The 21330-nt window shown below is 38.9% G+C and overlaps 1 protein-coding gene across 1 annotated transcript in view; it reads left to right on the forward strand.

The window, feature by feature from the left end:
• Positions 1-21330, forward strand: part of LOC115155075 (rab effector Noc2-like) — a 72376-nt gene that overhangs the window by 417 nt on the left and 50629 nt on the right. The window contains exons 2-5 of the mRNA XM_029701863.1: positions 8556-8655; positions 9136-9279; positions 9475-9604; positions 13160-13246. Of these exons, the coding sequence (XP_029557723.1) occupies positions 8579-8655; positions 9136-9279; positions 9475-9604; positions 13160-13246 (438 nt within the window). The 5' untranslated portion in view covers positions 8556-8578. The remainder of the gene's footprint in view (positions 1-8555; positions 8656-9135; positions 9280-9474; positions 9605-13159; positions 13247-21330) is intronic.

Below are 21330 nucleotides of genomic sequence, written 5' to 3' on the forward strand. Positions count from 1 at the left end.
TGTTACAGAAACATCAACCTAGGTATGATTTATTCTATAAATGTCTAGCATACTTTTACAACCTTTTGTTTTTAGTAAACATTCAAGTTTGATTTGAAAAAAATCTATAAGATGCCATTTAAAGAAGTATAAATCAATAACTAATTCACCGTTTGTCACAGAAACATCAAACTAGGCAGGATTTATTCTATAAATGTTTAGTGTACTTTTACAACCTTTGCTTTGAGTAAACATTGCAGTTCTGATTTCATAGAAATACATTAACGTCTATAAAATGGCATTAAAAATATATATATCAATAACATTTTCACTGATTATGACAGAATCATCAAACTAGATATGATTTATTCTATAAATGTCTAACATATTTTTAAAACCTTTGTTGTGAATACAAATGCCAGTTTGGATTTTATAGAAATACATAGAATCTATAAAATGCAATTTTAAAGATGTGTAAATCAATAACTAATTCACCGTTTGTCACAGAAACATCAAACTAGGTATGATTTATTCTATAAATGTCTAGCATACTTTTACAACCTTAGTTTTGAGTAAAAAATAATTGCCATTTTGACTTGATAGAAATACATAAAATCTATCAAATGCCATTTTAAACTGTATAAATCAATAATGAATTCACTGTTTGTCACAGAAACATCAAACAAGGTGTGATTTATTCTATAAATGTCTAGTGTACTTTTACAACCTTTGCTTTGAGTAAACATTCCAGTTCTGATATGATAGAAATGCCACAACATCTATAAAATGGAATTTAAAAAATATATATACAGTTGAAGTCGGAAGTTTATATACACCTTAGCCAAATACATTTAAACTCAGTTTTTCACAATTCCTGACATTTAATCCTAGTAAAAATTCCCTTTCTTAGGTCAATTAGGATCACCACTTTATTTTAAGAATGTGAAATGTCATAATAGTAGTAGAGAGAATGATTTATTTCATCTTTTATTTTTTTTCATTACATTCCCAGTGGGTCGGAAGTTTACATGCACTCAATTAGTATTTGGTAGCATTGCCTTTAAATTCTTTAACTTGGGTCAAACATTTTCGGTAGCCTTCCACAAGCTTCCCACAATAAGTTGGGTGAATTTTGGCCCATTCCTCCTGCCAGGGCTGGTGTAACTGAGTCAGGTTTGTAGGCCTCCTTGCTCGCACACGCTTTTTCAGTTCTGCCCAGCTTTGTGATGGCCACTCCAATACCTTGACTTTGTTGTCCTTGAGCCATTTTGCCACAACTTTGAAAGTATGCTTGGGGGTCATTGCCCATTTGGAAGACCCATTTCCGACCAAGCTTTAACTTCCTGACTGATGTCTTGAGATGTTGCTTCAATGTATCCACATATTTTCCTGCCTCATGATGCCATCTATTTTGTGAAGTGCACCAGTCCCTCCGGCAGCAAAGCACCCCCACAACATGATGCTGCCACCCCCATACTTCATGGTTGGAATGGTGTTCTTCGGCGTGCAAGCGACCCCCTTTTTCCTCCAAACATAACAATGGTAATTTTGGTCAAACAGTTCTATTTTTGTTTCATCAGACCACAGGACATTTCTCCAAAAAGTACGATCTTTGTCCCCATGTGCAGTTGCAAACCGTAGTCTGGCTTTTTTATGGCGGTTTTGGAGCAGTGGCTTCTTCCTTGCTGAGCGGCCTTTCAGGTTATGTCGATATAGGACTCGATTTACTGTGGATATAGATACTTTTGTGCCTGTTTCCTCCAGCATCTTCACAAGGTCCTTTGCTATTGTTTGTCCCAAGGATGAACCAGACTTGTGGAGGTCTACAATTTTTTTATTGATTTCTTTTGATTTTCCCATGATGTCAAAGAGGCACTGAGATTTAAGGTAGGCCTTGAAATACATCCACAGGTACACCTCCAATTGACTCAAATTATGTCAATTAGCCTATCAGAAGCTTCTAAAGTCATGACTTCATTTTCTGGAATTTTCCAACTTAGTGTATGTAAACTTCTGACCCATTGGAATTGTAATACAGTGAATTATAAGTGAAATAATCTGTCTGTAAACAATTGTTGGAAAAATGACTTGTGTCATGCACAAAGTAGATGTCCTAACCAACTTGCCAAAACTACAGTTTGTTAACAAGAAATTTGTGGAGTGGTTGAAAAACAAGTTTTAATGACTCCAACCTTATTCTATGTAAACTTCCGACTTCAACTGTATGTATATATATATATATCAATAACGTTTTCACTGATTATGACAGAATCATCAAGCTAGGTATGATATTTTCTATCAATGTCTAGCATACTTTTACAACCTTTGTTTTGAGGGAAAAATCCAGTTTTGATTTGTAGGAATACATAAAATCTATAAAATTCAAGTTTAAAGCTGTGTAAATCAATCACTAATGCACCGTTTGTCACAGAAACATCAAACTAGGTTTGCTTTATTCTATAAATGTCTAGCATACTTTAACAACCTTTGTTTTGAGTAAAAATTCCATTTGACTTGATTGAAATACATAAAATCTATCAAATGCCATTTTAAACTGTATAAATCAATAACGAATTCACTGTTTGTCACAGAAACATCAAACAAGGTGATTTATTCTATAAATACCTAGCATACTTTTAAAACTTTTGTTTTAAGTAAAAATTACAGTTTTGATTTAATTGAGGGCATTAAGTCCATCTAGAGGGTGTGTGGTTAAAGTTTTAATGAGTCTGTTGTACACTATTAGAAGGTGCCTGGCATATAATTCTGCATCTTCAGTCATATAAGAGTGAACCATAACATACACTACCGTTTAAAAGTTTGGGGTCACTTAGAAAAGTCACTTAGAAAAGTATTGTTAATGTTGTAAATGACTTTTGTAGCTGGACATGGCTGATTTTTTTAATGGAATATCTACGTAGGCGTACAGAGGCCCATTATCAGCAACTATCACTCCTGTGTTCCAATGGCACGTTGTGTTAGCTAATCCAAGTTTATAATTTTAAAAGGCTAATTGATCATTAGAAAACCCTTTCGTAATGATTTTAGCACAGCTGAAAACTGTTCTGATTAAAGCTTGTTCTAATTAAAGAAGCAATAAAACTGGCCTTCTTTAGACTAGTTGAGTATCTGGAGCAACAGCATTTATGGGTTCGATTACAGGCTCAAAATGGCCAGAACAAAGGACTTTCTTCTTAAACTCGTCAGTCTATTCTTGTTCTGAGAAATGAAGGCTATTCCATGTGAGAAATTGCCAAGAAACTGATGATCTCGTAAAACGCTGTGTACTACTCCCTTCACAGAACAGCGCAAACTGGCTTAAACCAGAATATAAAGAGGAGTGGGAGGCCCCGGTGCACAACTGAGCAAGAGGACAAGTGCATTTGATTGCAAGTTTGAGAAAAGTCCTTAACTGGCAGCTTCATTAATTAGTACCCGCAAAACACCAGTCTCAACGTCAACAGAACTGGGATTTTTACTCAAAACAAAGGTTGTAAAAGCACACTAGACATTTATAGAATAAATCACACCTTGTTTGATGTTTTATAGATTTCATGTATTTCTATAAAATGAAAACTGGCATTTGTATTCACAACAAGGTTTTAAAAGTATGCTAGACATTTGTATAATAAATCATACGTAGTTTAATGTTTCCGTGACAAATGGTGAATTAGTTATTGATTTATACAATTTAAAATGGCATTTTATAGATGTTTTGTATTTTTATCAAATCGTAACTGGAATTTTTCCTCAACAAAGGTTGTAAAAGTATGCTAGACATTTCTAGAATAAATCATACCTAGTTTGATGTTTCTGTGAAAAACGTTGATTTAGTTATTGATTTATACAGTTTAAAATGTCATTATATAGATTTTATGTATTTCTATAAAATTAAAACCTGGAATTTTTCCACTAAACAAAGGTGTAAAAGTATGCTAGACATTTATAGGTTAAATCCTACTTAGTTTGATGTTTCTGTGACAAACGGTGAATTAGTTATTGATTTATACTTCTTTAAATGACATTTTATAGATTTTATGTATTTATATCAAATCAAAACTGGAATGTTTACTCAAAACAAAAGTTTGTAAAAGTATGCTAGACATTCATAGAATAAATCATACCTAGTTAGATTTTTCTGTCATAATCAGTGAAAACGTTATTGATTTATATAGCTTTAAATGGGATTTTATAAATGTTATGTATTTCTATCAAATCAAAACTGGAATGTTTACTCAAAGAAAAGGTTGTGAAAGTATACTAGACATTTATAGAATAAATCATACCTTGTTTGATGTTTCTGTGACAAACAGTGAATTAGTTATTGATTTTTACATTTGTAAATGGCTTTTGGCGAATGTCTTATGAATGTCATTGATCATTAGAAAACCCTTTCGTAATGACGTAAGGATGTCTGTTGAATGTCTGAATGTGTGAATATAAAACCAACTTTACCTCGGTAGAGAAATGACCTCTTCATAGTATTTCAAACTAAAGCAATGTTTTCTGTGAGCTACAATTCATGGCACATACTTTATGCATAATAACTAAATGCATACAAACATTCACCTTGGCCTGAAGTTCCTTTCATTAATGAAATAGCTGACTGAAGATTTGAGCACAACATGTCAATACTTTGTAACTTGAAAGAAAAGTTTACAGCACAGAAAATGCATCAAAGACATAATTAGATGTATTTTGTATTGTCACATACCAGATAGATGCAGTGAAATGTGTTGTTTTACAGGGTCTGCCATAGTAGAACAGCATCCCTGGAGCAAATTAGGGTTAAGTGCTTTGCTCAAGGGCACATCGACAGATTCTTCACCTTGTCAGCTCAGATATTCAAACCAACAACCTTTCGGTTACTGGCCCAATGCCCAAACTGCTAGGCTACCTGCCGCCTAAATTAACAAGTACAGAAACCACAAGAGACACTGAATCCTGTGTAGGGACAGACTGTATAAGTAAAGTTGTCACTAGAAACGTGCCACTCTAAAGTCGCCTGAAAACAAGCAGGTAGATTAGCAATATATCAGATGCATGACTGTTAAACCTGTGCTACACATGAACTCTAGGCAAGTAGGCATTTTCATTGGGGGGCATCACATTTGTATCACTTTTATATCCCACCTGGTAAGATTTTGATGGCAATTGCTTCATGCTGTTCTATATGCTAAAAACAGCATGTTTTGAATGGGCCACATAAACAAATGTATTCATTCAGTCTACATTTACATTTTAGTCATTTAGCAGACGCTCTTATCCAGAGCGACTTACAGTAGTGAATGCATACATTTTATAATTGTTTTCTCTGTACTGGTCCCCCGTGGGAATCGAACACACAACCCTGGCGTTGCAAACACCATGCTCTACCAACTGAGCCACACGGGACCAAATAGATTTTGAGAATAATGAGGAGTGGGTCCTCAGGTAGAGTTCACATTCAATCTCAATCAGCCAGGGCATACACATTACTACAACAGACGAGTTACAGCAATTGAAAGCAACACTGTCACATTTAATTTCAATGACTTGAGTTATGCACAAAGGGCCCTCCCCAAATAAGATAAAGGAGACTCTCAGAATTGTTGGTAAAAGCATGTCAATGGTAACCATGTTAGCCTTTTCCTGTGTGCTTGCGTTGGGTGGAGAGCCATGGCACTGCTTTTGTTATCCTAGTCAATCACAGAAGTCTGTTTTACATTTACATTAGTCATTTAACAGACACTCTTATAAGTCAGAGTGACTTACAGTGCATTCATCTGGAAGGAACAGGATGTTTCTGTGGGGAATTGTTCTCCTGTCATGTGACCAGCCTGTCAGACAAGGCAGGCAGGCTGTGAACTACGACTGAGAGCTAAACCCCTGACTTCACTGTTTCCTTCTTTTCCTCGCTCTTGCCTTTTGTTTGTTCACAGGCCTAGCCCGCAGCAAAGCGATATAACTGGCTCTCATAGCTCTCGCTCGTTCAAAGGTAGGGGGAAATTTTACAGGTAAACAGTTTCTCTCCCTTCTTTTGACTGTTTGCCAACAGCTTTGTGCCAAGGCAGGTTTTCCCCTTGAAAAGGTGCAGAGAGCGATTGCCCCAGAGCTAGATAGATCCCTGTAGTTTATGTAATGGAAAGACTGTTTGATAAGGTTGAGACTGGAAATCAGTCAGTTATTACTGCCAGATAAGAGCCGATGATGACTGCTTTAATGTTGCTCTGTTTCATAGCCAATTCGTTGGAAAAAGTGCCCATTGAAGTATATCACAAGGCAGTGTGTTACAGATTGAGCATATCTCTGTATGCACATACATAATTGAATTACCTGATGTAACAAGCTGACAATACTCTATTTTCTTCTTAAATTGTTTATATACATGTTACAGGGCCAAATAGGGAAGTTTGTGAGCACTATGAAACTTGATGTACATGTAAAGTTTCATCTCACTGATTTGGCAAATTCAATCTGAAGCCTGTAAACATGTTTGTGTCCTAATGAATTCTGCTGTTTTTGTTTGCTGTGCTCTAGCCGTACTTAATGCAGGCCGCCGGGGCTGAGGCCAGAGCACTAGTGTTGAACAAAGGCCATTAGTTGGGTTGGAAAGGTAAATAGATTTAATTGCTCAGCCATAAACAAGAACACGGTGGCATCTCTGTGACATGGTGTTTTAGGTTTATAGCCAGAGAATATTCGTGGTAGGAAGGTTGTACGTGTTAGCGAGGGAAAGAGTAAAAAAAAATACATGTTCATAAAATATATATTTAAATTGTCTAAAGTGGCTTCTGTCCTGGTCAATTAACAGAAGCCTATATGATATCTGTGTCCCTGTCTTTTACGATTAGTGGTAATGAAAGAGAAAAAGCAAGGCGAGGTTTCTATTTTTGCCTACTGAGATGTAGCCCGAGGCCGGCATTGGATTCAATCCAACAGATTAACGACCTGCGCACAGGGATATACATTTAAAGGACATTTTGTGGAGATTACGTTTGCTGTAAACGTCTCTGCAGATGTTTTGCTCATGCCCAAATCAACTTATAAAGTCAATCACATTATACAGGTTATCAGTGTTGTTTTTTAATGGAATTTAAACATAAAAAAAACTTTGAGACCAATTTTAAATGCCAGAGAGATACAATCAATTGGGAAAAATAGCTTGAAGGGTTGGTGCAGTGATTGAACCCCGGTCTCCGTTGGGAGAGGAGTAGGCCTACATGTGGTTAGAGAAGGGGAGCATTACCCTTTACACCAGGGGCTCTGCATCTACAGTAGTGTGTTTGTTAGTGGGGGAACGAGAGGTGGAGCAGAATCAAAGAATGCATGATTTAAATTGTAAACCCCTCTTGGAGCAGAATCAAAGAATGCATGATTTAAATTGGAAACCCCTCTTCGAGCAAATGAGAGTGGGGCACTCAGACCCTTGCTGTGTCCAAACAACACTTAGAAATTAGGACAGTGACTTGGATATTGACATGATAAAATTAGGTTACACAATGTGAATGAATGTTGTGTGTGTGCATGTGCTGTCCTCCCCAATGAGGGAAGTAGGCAGATGTTTTCCACAGTGCTTATAATTCCTTATTGATAGTCTGGTAACAGTACTCAGTAAAGCAAACCATTTTCCAGCAGGGTGAAATCCGCTGTAATGGTTGTTTGCGTGTGTGCCCACATACCAGAGAACTGGGTGACTCATTGTTTGGGCCTGTGATAAATAGCTGCCTTTGCTCTACTTCACAGAGACAAATGCTTTTACCTTTGCATTGCCCTCTAAGATACACACATCAATACACTCCCGACAAGAATGTCATCTGTTTGTTTGGATACAAGGGCCTTCTTTCATCCTTTTCCATTTGAAATGACAATCAGTAATGGGTTTATCCAGGAGCTACTCATTTACTGGACATTGATGTTCTACTAATAGCACGTGTTAGTGCAATCCAAGAGTAAAGAAGAAAAGGAAAAAAACATATTTGTGGACAATAACATGTTGTTGTTGGCTGACGCGAGTGGACCATTTCACATGCACATCTTTTGATGAATATATTACACAAACAACTGAAGCAATGGATGTATTGCCTGGCAGTCAAATGGAGATGGCGTGACCATCACGATGATCTGTTGCCCAAGGCAGGAAGCATTATTCAAGTTGTCACTGGCAACAGAGACTGTTGTATTTCTGCCTACACTGTGAAGAGCCACCCAGAACTGACTTCTCGTCTCGTGTTAGCTGCCCTACAGAGCTGAGACATAGGCACACTTTTATGTCCCTCTCTTCATGGACATAACCCTCCATCTTCTTTGCTTACTGATTGGTCAGTTTATTATCTGTAGGTCCGTGTTTATCATGTTGTTGATTTGGTTTTCACTTTCTTCCCTAGCAGTACTCATTCACTTATCAATGTATTTTGATAATGTCATACCAACTTCTTTCCTATTGCGATCTATGTACAAAAGCCACAAGTATATACAACTAAACTCAATTAGAGGGGGTAATACAGTGCTGGGTCAATATCTATTTGAAGTGATATTCCCAGATGGGGTGTAGCCTTTCATTTAGTAGGACTGAGTGTCTGGATGTGTTTTTGCAGCCCTTGTCATCAGCCCTCAAAAGATGACGGAGGCCATGTTTGGGACAGGGAACGATCAGTGGGTCTGTCCCAATGACCGGCAGCTGGCCCTTCGAGCCAAGTGAGTACGCACTCCAAAATCTCTACCATCTCACTAAGTACGTGAGTGTTTTTGCTGTGTCACCTGGGGAAGATGTAATGGTTGTGTAAAGTATTCCTGTGCCCATTATTTTCATTACTTTGTATAGTTTTTGTTGTAGAACTGAGTGTGTGTTTTGTTGAAACTTGTTTTTGATAGCATGGCAGTTATGTTTTATAAAACCATTGTGACCATTTGATCTTACACTGCAATGTATATTTATGTATTTGATACAACATTTTGCACGTGTACTAGTTTGTTTGTGTTCAGTGCAGTCATATAAGGAGATATTTTTGCTAGCAGGATAGATATTTTTGTAAGGCGTGCATACATGCATGCATAAGCCTGTGTTAGTCACGTAACATGTTTCACTTTGGCCTGCACTGCCACATGTAATGACACAAAAGAATAAACATGAAAATTGATGAACAGCGTAAAGCAACATGTGTGTCTGTGTCCTAGGCTGCAGACAGGCTGGTCTGTCCACACCTTCTGTACAGACCGACAGAGGAAGAGCCAGATGCTGGAGCAGCAGGAGATGGAGAACATCCTTAGTGTCATCCGCAGGGCTGAGGAACTGGAACAGACTGAACAGCTCCGCATCGGGTAGGACGCACTCGCGCGCACACACCACACATGCGGTTGGTAATGCTATTGAAAATTAGAATAAAACCATGAATTGCTGGTAGTTTATCTGGGAATGACTATCCTTAAGCTGTCAGTTGCAGTACATAGCCAACTTTAGTCTTTGTGTGTGTGTGTGCGTGTGCGTGTGCATGCACGTGCGTGTGTCCGTCCCAGGAGGCTGGTGGAGCGTCTGGACAACATGAGGAAAAGTGCGATGGGAAACGGCCTGTCCCAGTGCCTGCTGTGTGGGGAGGTCCTGGGCCTCCTGGGAACCCCCTCCGTCTTCTGTCAGGACTGCTGCAAGGTAAAGGTCACCGCACCTACTCTTCTGTTCTACTATAGCAGAGGCCCAAACCGACCTGAAGGGTTGCAGTGTCTTTGGTTTTCATCCAAATCTCTTAATCCGTAACTCTTCCCAGCATTTGAAAGTACTGTGGGGATAGAGCTGGGACGATAAATTACCAATACCAATATTGCCTTCCTCTTATTGAAGCAATTTTGCTTACATCTGTAATTTTCATGATTAGGCAATGGCACTAGTTTACAACCGGAGTATGCAATTGAGATGATGCACTGGTAGAATGAAGCGGAGCGCGCGATTTGGGGTGAATACATCAAGTAGCCTACCAATGGAACGTTTTTGTAGGACTTTAAAGGTTCAATCTGCGATTAAATTAATGAGATATACCCAATGTTAGACAAGAATCCAAAGTTATAAATGCCTTTATGAGCTTAGTTCAACTGTACCCCATCAGAACCCCAAATAGAAGATTGATTTACTCCATTGTTTGTAAACAAGGTTATTGTAAACAAACACTATTATAGCCTCAAAACATGGTTGAAACAATACTTTTGATATCATAGAGCTATGGGTGCAATGACTGACCATCTATTTCTGAATTTGAGTGGTTACATTTCTCCAGCCCCATCCCTCACTTTGTTATTGTTTGAACTGCAGATTGCCGCTTTCCATTTACTGTTAGATCAATTACATGGCTATCTAGCAACAATATCCTATTTAAATGTTCCCACTTCCTCGGGTGGTGAATTATGTAGCATATAGCCTAGGTCAATATCCACAAAAAAAGATGGGGGGCAAATTCATCTCTAAAGTGCCAAAAATAACTGATCATTCTGAATCCTTTTTGGAAATGTTGCAAATTAAAATGTCAATCATGCATTCCCTGAATCAGTTAGATGAAATAGCCAACTTCTTTCTTGTCTTACTTATTGATGACAATGGAAAAAGTTAGTCTAGAGCCCTGTCGCTAATGGAAAGTAACTGCGTCAAAAAAATATGCTTTTGTATTTATCGATGATGTTGATAATTAACACACCTGATTCAACTAAAGGCTTGATGATGATCACTACTCTTTTTAACCGTGAATCATTACAATTGCAGTATTCTCCTACAGATACTGTGGGTTTGACATGAAGCTCATTGAACTTCTCCGATTCTGAGTGTTCTCTCCAACTCCTCTGCTCCATGTGCTAGAGGCCAGTGGCACTGGGACGTAATGAGATCAGAAGGGAGGAAATGAAACAACCCAGGGGAAATAGATTATGTGGGTCTCTGAGAGGAAATGTAATAAGTGGTATGCGACTGTATAAACCAGATAAGAGGGGGTTCATTCTGCTGTTCAGTAGTGCCTATAATGGTTCTCATCTCAAACAGATACTTACAAGAGCTCTGTCATGTCTATAACATAATAACTCTCACCAAGCAAGGCACAGGCCTAATAGACGTAAACAGAATGTATAGGACTCATCATTAGGGAATATTGTTTAATTGTAGTGAATGGCAGTTCAATTCACTGTTCCAAAGCATGGACTTGACTGGATAGCCAGCTTGTAGTAATCACTTTTCACCATAGGGTTGCAGCAGAGACCTTAGATGGGAATGCCTAAGTTGCTTACCTAAAGCATGAAAGCGGGAGTGTTTTATGATAATCTATGTAAAATAACATTTCAAATGGGAAAATATTTCTGAATATACTCATTCTCCTACTAATTTCCCTGTAAAAAATTTACAAACACTGTAGATTAGTTGACGTTGCATGATATGTTCAATGGTGTACTCATGATGTTATGCAAACTCCTTAAGTGGTCTATGCTAGACTGTTTTATGTATCGCTCGACTACATGAAAGAAAATGTTGAGAGGTCAGTTTGAAGATTGTCGGAAGGAAAAGCCCGGTAGTAAACTTAAGGCACAGGAGAGGGCAGCAAAGCCCTGAAAGAGGAGCATAGAGCAGGCTGTGTTTACAGTCTCATAGGAAATGGATATGTGGATATCTTCACCATCCTAACTGGGAGGGACAGGTGTGGAGGCATCCAATATATTAAGTGTGTCCAATCCCAAACTTAAGGATGCTGCTAGGGACTGTGTGATGCTCGATGATGAACGGTTGGACTGTGATAAGCTGTGCAAATACAGGCCCATCCAGTGAATGAGGAGACATGCGCGCACACACACAGCTAATGAAGTCACTACCCTGCCTCTGCCCCTCTGCCCATTAAAGCTTCCTTCCTGTGACTTTATCAAGTGAAATGTTATTGGTCACATACACATGCAAATGTTATTGCGGGTGTAGCGAAATGCTTGCTTTTCAACATCATAATCAACCCTGCTTCCAAATTGATTCTTAAGGTAATGTAATTGGATGTCTTTTTACACTGCTGCATCCAACCAAGCTCTCGCTTTGTCAAAGGCTACGCTAGGTGAACACACTGAAGATCTTTGTTGTTCTCTAGGAACATACAAATGTTTCCTTTTTTCTTGTTGTAAGATAATGTATTTTTTCCATTTTAAGCAATGCAAAACATACACATACAAACGAGAACATACAAACATCCACAACATCACCCCTGCCCAGACCCACCTGCTCACACATCTCCAGCGCCCATATCACTCTCCGCCACATGGCCTCAAACTGCACCATTTTGTTTCTCTCCGTCTTCCACGCACTTTCAACATTTACAAATATGTTTCTGATGATTGTATTAATGCTCAGTTCCAAGTCGATCCCTTAGCCCTTACTCCATAGCCACTGCTGTAGATCTGAGAGGACTGGATAGATTGATGCAATATGATGAAAACTACACCCAGCCAGCCATTCAGAATGCAGAAGGAAGCTGTCTTCAGAAGTTCCTAGTGTGTAGGGGCTAGAGGCCATTTGAAATTCCGCATAAGTCTGCATGTTCAAATGACTCACCCCCTTTATTTGTGGTGGGAGGAGGTTGAGCAGTGTTTTGTTGAGTTGTGCAATGACTTGACTTCACATCATGGAAATACATGTGTCACAGTGACTTTTCTGTGAACTTTTCAACGTCACAAACTTGGCTGTGATGGCTCAGCAAATTTCCAACACTTTGATAACTATTGATGGCACTCTATAATTGAATTGATCAGTGATTTTTATTCTGTTTAGTTCTTTAAACAATAAAAAAAAGTGTCCTTTCATAAGCTTTATATTTATTTACATTCATTTCATTTTGCAGGATATATATTATCAGGCACGCTCCAATTTTATGAAGTACAGAGTTGTTGGACTTACTAAAGGTTCTTCACTTGGCACTGACTGTTTTCAATTTCAATATGGAACATTGCATTTTGTATAGTAATTCAAGCCAAACTGTAAAATTATCATGTGCGTTTTTTTACTGTTGCAAAGTGCAAGAACTTTATAGCTAAGTATGTATATAACTTTTTATAACTTACAGTATATAATACATATTAAAGTATAGAAAAGTATTGTATGACCTTTTTGTGTTTTGTCCACGTTACTCAGTACACCACTCATGTTCAATTCAAAATCGGGTCTTATTTAAAAAAAAGTTATTCTCTCTCTCTCTTACAGAAAGTGTGCACCAAGTGTGGCATAGAGCCCCAGTGCAGTCAGAAGAGAACTCAGTGGCTGTGCAAGATCTGCAGTGAACACAGAGAGGTAACGTACATCCCTACAACTGGATAGCCCATCTGCAGTTGAACTGGCAACTACATGAATACATATTTTTGATAATTCTTCAAATTACTATTCACATTATATACCAGATGGATGCTTTCCATTGTGGTGAGTCCTATATATTTATAAGGGGGTAAGCCCATTCAGTGAACACTTTCAGTTTGAGAAAAGTGCAATGGAAGTGCAGAAGCAAAACAGTATAATTTCCTGGAAGTATCTTAGCAACAGCAGCAGCATCCAGAGACAATGTTTACCACAGGAGGTTGGTTGCACCTTAATTGGGGAGAACGGGCTCCTGGTATTGACTGGAGCGGAATTAGAGGAATGTTATAAAATACATCAAACACGTCGTTTCCAGGTGTTTGATGCCATTCCATTTGCGCCGTTCCAGCCATTATGAGTCGTTCTCCCCTCAGCAGCCACCTGTGTATACTGAACAAAAATATAAATGCAACATGCAACAATTTCATTGGTTTTACTGAGCTACAGTTCATATGAGGAAATCAATCAATTGAAATAAATGAATTAGGCCCTAATCTATGTATTTCACATGACTGGGAATACAGATATGCATATATTGGTCACAGATGCCTTAAAAAAAAATGGGCCTCAAAATGGGCCTCAGGATCTCGTCACGGTATTTTTGTGCATTCAAATTTCCATAGATAAAATGCATTTGTGTTCATTATCCGTAGTTTATGCCTGCCCATACCATAACTCCACCGCCCCACCATGGGGCACGCTGTTCACAACGTTGACATCAGCAACCTGCTCACCCACACGTGGTCTGCAGATGTGATGCTGGTTGGACATACTGCCAAATTCTCTAAAACAACATTGGCGACTGCTTATGGAAGAGAAATTAACATTAAATTATCTGGCAACAGCTCTGGTGGACATTGCTGCAGTCAATTGTACTATCCCTCAAACCTGACATCTGTGGGATTGTGTTGTGTGACAAAACGCTGCTGCTACTCTCTGTTTATCTTATATGCATAGTCACTTTAACTATACGTTCATGTACATACTACCTCAATTGGCCCGACCAACCAGTGCTCCCGCACATTGGCTAACCGGGCTATCTGCATTGTGTCCCACCACCCGCCAACCCCTCTTTTTACGCTACTGCTACTCTCTGTTCATCATATATGCATAGTCACTTTAACCATACCTACATGTACATACTACCTCAATAAGCCTGACTAACCGGTGTCTGTATATAGCCTTGCTACTCTTGTTTTCAAATGTCTTTTTACTGTTGTTTTATTTCTTTACTTATCTACACACACACACACACACATACCTTTTTTTCACACTATTGGTTAGAACCTGTAAGTAAGCATTTCACTGTTAGGTCTACACCTGTTGTATTCGGCGCACGTGACAAATAAACTTTGATTTGATTTGAAAACCGCACATTTTAGAGTGGCCTTTTATTGTCCCCAGCACAAGGTGCACCTCTGTAATGATCATGCTGTTTAATTGGCTTCTTGATATGCTACACCTGCCAGGTGGCTAGATTATCTTGCCAAAGGAGAAATGCTCACTGACAGGGATGTAAACACTTTTGTGCACTAAATTTGAGAAATCATTTTTTGTGTGCATATAGAACATTTCTGAGATAATTTATTTCAGCTCTTGAAACATGGTACCAACACTTTACATGTTGTGTTTATATTTTTGTTCAGTGTAGTATCTGTCTGTGGTCCCACAGGGCTGTAGCTAGCTGACAGACTTCAGACAGAGTGCTGCAGGTTGGCTTCTCCAGGGATAAGGTTTCTCTCAGGGCTTGATTTTGGCACCCATTGGTCGTCAGCAGGGCTGGCAGGATCTGGATGGGCATCTCACCACAGTGTTGTTTACAATGCACAAGCCTGATTGGGGGATTCATCTTTCATCTTTTCGATTATGGAAATGTACCTTTTTAATGCTGATAAAAGAGCGATAAAAGTGTTTGCGATTACATGTTTTTTTCCGAGGGATGAGCCAGCACTGTAGTAACGACATGGAGCATTCTAGACCCTTCAACGTATGCCTTTCAAAAGTGTTCTGCAATTTAGTCCTGGCATTTTCTCCTCCATGCGTATATCAATCTTGGATCAGGATCTTGATGCCTGGCCATAGACAAAATGGATGTGCATTATTTCAGCTGTACTGTTGGTTGTCATTCAAGCCGAACACCATTTTGGAAATTACAGTAACAGCAGTCAATGGACTATATTCATTCACTATACTATAGGACTATTTTCATTGGCCTCTCTCAAGGAGTTTATTGGTTGGCCTGTTCCATGTGTGGGGGCATTTCTCTGAGTAATTGAACATCTGAACCACGTAATATTACCATATCTAGGCCTATATCCAGATTATTCAAGTAATTTGCAACTTTTCCCTCATGGAAAGCCATATCACAATAGTGCCCCCAAAAAGCTGCTTAGCTGGAGCCTGTGAATTGGCGACCTAGATGTATTATTACCGTACAACACAGAACTTCTTGGTTTTAGGTAGGCCGCCTTTGTTCAAGTATCATTTCCTCAGTGTTGACATATGGATCACCAGGCATCCCTGACTTTAACAGGGGAGGTGGGGGGAGGATGGGGTTAGTTTTAGCAGAGAGATCACAGAAGCTTATGAATAATTTCCACGACTCAGAAGAATTAAGGATTGAGAGAGGGCACTGTACCGTAAAGACATTTATGTCCAAATCGTTTTCATTGCCAAATGTTTTAACCACACACTGTGCCTCGAAAGGCAGTCTTCATTTGTCATTCCCCACTGCTGTGAATCTGCTCCCGCAGATAGTCACCGTTTCAAAGGTAGTGTTTGACAGGGCACCTTATCGACCTTCTTTAGATGGTGCCGGTGCTTACTCAAAATGGCTGTCTTCAGTCGGATTTGGGCTTGGTAATGACATGCCTCTGTGGAGGCGCCCCTCCTGAGTTTAGTTTCCTTTCCCTCAGTTCTATTTTGTTAACTCTCCTCTCTTTGTCTCCCTCTCACTTTGTCACAGATTAGTGTTCAGATTAGATTTTCATATGGTCATACCATCCTTCTCTCATCTCGGGATTTACCGTATTACTGGTTTAGTTCACGGGGGAGGGGGGGTTAATTTTGTGCTTCATTTGCTCTTCTCTACTGGATGAGAATTGATGAAGGGGCATTCTATCAGCAGACAGCGCTCTGACTGATGTGTAGTTACTTTTCTCAGTGTAACCAGTCTACTTTTCTCTGGTAAAATGCAAGATTAACTTAAGCAAAACATTAGGACATTTAGCTGGCTTCATTCTTTCTATGATACACATTATAAATATGAGGCCCATGCAACATTTTTGCATAAAAAAACATGTTTTTCATTGTAAGTATTTCACTTTCACAAGCTACACTATACAAAATGATGTGGACACGCCTTCAAATGAGTGGATTTGGCTATTTCAACCACACCCGTTGCTGACAGATGTATAAAATCGAGCAAATAGCCATGTAATCTCCATAGACAAACATTGGCAGTAGAATGGCCTTACTGAAGAGCTCAGTGACTTTCAACATGGCACCTTTCCAACAAGTCAGTTCGTCAAATTACTGCCCTGCTAGAGCTGCCCTGGTCAACTGTAAGTGCTTTTATTGAGAAGTGGAAACGTCTAGGAGCCGTGGATGGGACCGTCGAGTGCTGAAGTGCATAGCTCGTAAAAATTGTCTGTCCTTGGTTGCAACACTCACTACTGAGTTCCAAACTGCCTTTGGAAGCAATGTCAGCACAATAACTGTCCGTCGGGAACTTCATAAAATGGTTTGGTAAATAAGATACCTTATTTACAAAGTATTTGGACCTTTTGCTATGAGACTCGAAATTGAGCTCCGGTGCATCCTGTTTCTTTTGATCATCCTTGATGTTTCTACAACTTGTTTGGAGTCCACCTGTGGTAAATTCAATTGATTGGTCATGATTTGGAAAGGCACACACCTGTCTATATAAGGTCCAACAGTTGACAGTGCATGGCAGAGCAAAAACCAAGCCATGAGGTCGAAGGAATTGTCCGTAGAGCGCTGAGACAGGATTGTGTCGAGGCACAGATCTGGGGAAGGGTACCAAAAACATTTCCTTGGTCAGAGTGGTGACCAAGAACCCAATTGTCACTCTGACAGAGCTCCAGAGTTCCTCTGTGGAAATGGGAGAACTTTCCAGAAAGACAACCATCTCTGCAGAACTCCACATACCTCATACCCCATCGTAGTCGTCAGATTGAGGGAAAACTTGAATGTAAAATGGTGGTGGTGTTAGTTGATTAGAGTGCTCTAGTGTTGCACTGCACCTCGTTGGATCTGACCTTTAACTTTTTACTGCAGTGGGCTAAATCAGGGTCACGGAGTGTTTCTTGATAGTCTTAAACAAATCTACATCGAAACAAAAGTATACACCTCACACACATATTTATGCGATAACAAAAAGATGACACCTGCACCATGTCAGATATAGAGTTGAAATGTATTACATTTTGAGTTTGCATCCCAATATTACATACATCACAGAAGACTGAAATATAATGAAACCGTTTGACATAGAAACACTGAATTTTCTGCAGGTCTTTTTATAATGTTTATTAATTATGAAATTATAACAAATATTGATAACATTCCACCCATGAGGTCACTAGAGGGCAATTTGATCATTTGATTGCAGGAAGGGGCTACTGGATTCGGCTTGGGCTACTGGATTCTGATACAGGCTCAATTATAGTGTCTTAATAAAGGATTCACACTCCTTGACTTTTTGCACATTTTGTTGTTACAGCCTGAATGTAAAATAGATTACATTTTGACACAATACTCCATAATGTCAAAGTGGAATTATGTTTTTAGAAATGTTTACACATTTTCTTCTGAAATCACCTTATTCCTAGAAATGAATTCAAGGCAAGGTATGTCCTGCTCTTCCATATGGAAGAAAATACAAAATTAAACAAACCCTGATAACTCATTACCACATGCCTTATATATTCTTAAAAAGTGTGGCTCAATCACAGGGTACAAGTTGAATCTAGGCAAGAGTGAGCTTTTTCCTGTAATCAGGCTGCTTTAAAGTGTTATTTTACAAGCTTTCAGTTTAGGATTGTCCAGGATCAATTCACATACTTGGGAGTTAAAGTGACAAGGAGATATTTAAATTTGTTTAAGGAAACATTGTTGATCTAGCAGACAGTTTGAAACAGTCTTTTACTTTTTGGAAGTCACAACCTCTTTTTCTTATTGGAAGGGTTAATGTCATTAAAATGAATGTGTTGCCCACATGTTTATATTAATTTCAATGTTTACCCAATTTTTATTCCAAAATCTTTTTTTAATTCACTGGATCAAACATTCATGTATTTTATTTGGGATGGCAAGGTACCACGGATTGGTAAAAAACATTGGGTGGTTTAGCTCTACCAAATTTTCAGACATATTATTAGGTTGCAAATTTCAGAGGCCTTTTGTACTGGCTGCAGACTGATCCTACTGGCCCTGAACCACTCTGGGTCCAGATGGAGTCTGAATCATGTAAACTTGCAGCACTCCTCGGTGTTGTGCTCGTCTCTTCCAGTGTCCCTAGGCAAAAGGTGTGTCAACCCAATTGTAAAACAGTCGCTTGAAATTTGGAATCAGTTCCGTTTAGCCTTTAGCCTCTGAGGCTTTTCTCTCTCAGGCCCGATCAATCAGAAGATTTTATTTCCTCTATCTTTAAATGATGGGGCTTTTGGCATCTGTCACCCACTTGGCCTCTCCTCACTATCCTAATTATTATTTGATTATACATTTGCCTCTTTTGCTCAGCTACAGGAAAAGTTCAACCTCCCCAATCCCACTTCTTCCGCTCTCTTCAGACTAGGAACTTTGTCAGAGCTAACACACCTGAATTTTCCAATAGGACTGCGAGTACAGCTATAGAGATTATCTTTGAGCTAAACAAGCTTCCTAAGGGTGCAATTTCAGATGTATACGCAATCATTAAAGACTCGATTGGAAAAGGATTTGGGGGAGGAACTTGTGGAAGACACCTGGGAATCTGTGCTGCACAGGGTGCATTCATCATCTTTTAGCACTAGACACAGCCTAATTCAAGGTGGTTCACCGTGTCCACTGGTCCGGGGCCAAACTTAGAAGAATATTCTCTGATTTTGATCCTACCTGTGTCAGATGCAAAATGGATCCAGCCACACTGTTGCATATGTTTTGGGACTGTCACAAACTGTCTGGTTTCTGGGAATTGATATTTAAATGTTATAGATCCATCTCCCCTTACAGCCCTTTTTGAAGTACTGCCTATATGTACCCCTGTCAAGAATTCAGTCGGACACTATTGCTTAATTAAACAACTTTTAGCTAGACGGCTAATACTCCAGAACTGGAAGATGGCAGTTCCCCCATCTTATAAAAATTGGGTGGGAGATGTGTTGTGCTCTCTGAAATGACAGAAAATGTAATTCAATACATGTGGGAACTCCAAACTGTTCTATAATGCTTGGGCTCCATTCCGGTCTTACTTTGAACAGTCCATCCTCTGATGGCATTCTTATTAAAACAAAAATAAGTCTGTATTTGACACCCCTGTGACTCAAAGGTTGGAGGAGCATTTCTTTGTGGGTTTTTGGGGTGAGGGGGACATTGAGGTTGATGTGCCTATTGATTCTTATTGAATGTGACTTGCTGATGCCTTATTCCTCTTGCCCTGTCAGAGACTAAAATGTGAGCTTACATAAAAATAAAAAAAGCATTGTTAACTTTAATTTTGGTCCAGTGGATGGTCATTCTGTGGCAATGGCTGTCTGTAAGTGGTTGCATTTTTTCACCCATATCCCTCGTCTGTTTACAGGAATAGCTGGCGCGCTTCAGTCAATAATCCACTCGGTTTCCCTCCTTCAAAATGCATACAAAATGAATCCCAAACGTTACCAATAAACTTATCCGAACAAGTCCAATCAACGTTTATAATCAAACCTTAGGTACCCTAATATGAAAATAAATGATACAATTTAAGACGGAGAATCGTTATTGTCTTTACCAGAGAAAAATACTAAAGAACGCGCTCTCATTCACTCGCTTTGAAACACTACAGCCAAAATGGGAGCCACCTAGAAAACTACAATTCTGGCTCATTTTTCCAAACACCAGACTGAAACTCTTTCTAAAGACTGTTGACATCTAGTGGAAGCCCTAGGAACTGCAACCGGGCACAATTTTGCCCTATTATATAAGTGCCAGACATTGAAATCAGTGGTAGGATGATTTTTTTGGGGGGGGAGGGGGGGTTGGTTTGTCCTCAGGGTTTTGTCTGCCATTTCAGTTCTGTTATACTCACAGACATTATTTTAACAGTTTTAGAAACTTTAGAGTGTTTTCTATCCAAATCCAATTATATGCATATCCTAGCTTCTGGGCCTAAGTAGCAGGCAGTTTACTTAGGACATGCTTTTCATCCTTACATCAAAATACCGCCCCCTATCCCAAAGAAGTTAACTACAGTATTCCCTTTAACCTTTGTACCCTTCTGCCCAGTGTGTTTGAACTTGTCTAAAGTACGGTATCTTTATAGTTTTTTTCTTCTTTTTTTTCTACTTGAGTATATTATTTATATTGTTTGTTGTCTTGTGTGTAAAACTGAAAAAAAAGTTAAAACATATTTTGTTTTACAGATGAAAAGCTGGAATGTCTTGAGTCAATAAGTATTTAACCCCTTTGTTATGGCAAACCAAAATACATTCAGGAGTAAAAATGTGTTTAACAAGTCATATAATAAGTTGCATGGACTCACTGTGTGCAATAAGTTTTTTAAGATGATTATTGAATGGCAATCTCATCTCTGTACCCCACACATACATTTATCTGTACAGTCCCTCAGTTAAGCAATGAATTTCAAAAGCCGACTCAATCACAAAGACCAGGGAGGTTTTCCAATGCCTCGTAAAGAAAGGCACCTATTGATAGATGGGTAAAAAAAAGCATACATTGAATATCCCTTTGAGCATGGTAAAGTCATTAATTACACTTTGGACGGTGTATCAATATACACCCAAGCACTACAAAGATTCAGGCGT

This window comes from Salmo trutta, chromosome 19, assembly GCF_901001165.1.
Source record: "Salmo trutta chromosome 19, fSalTru1.1, whole genome shotgun sequence".
NCBI classification, from domain to species: Eukaryota; Metazoa; Chordata; class Actinopteri; order Salmoniformes; family Salmonidae; genus Salmo; species Salmo trutta.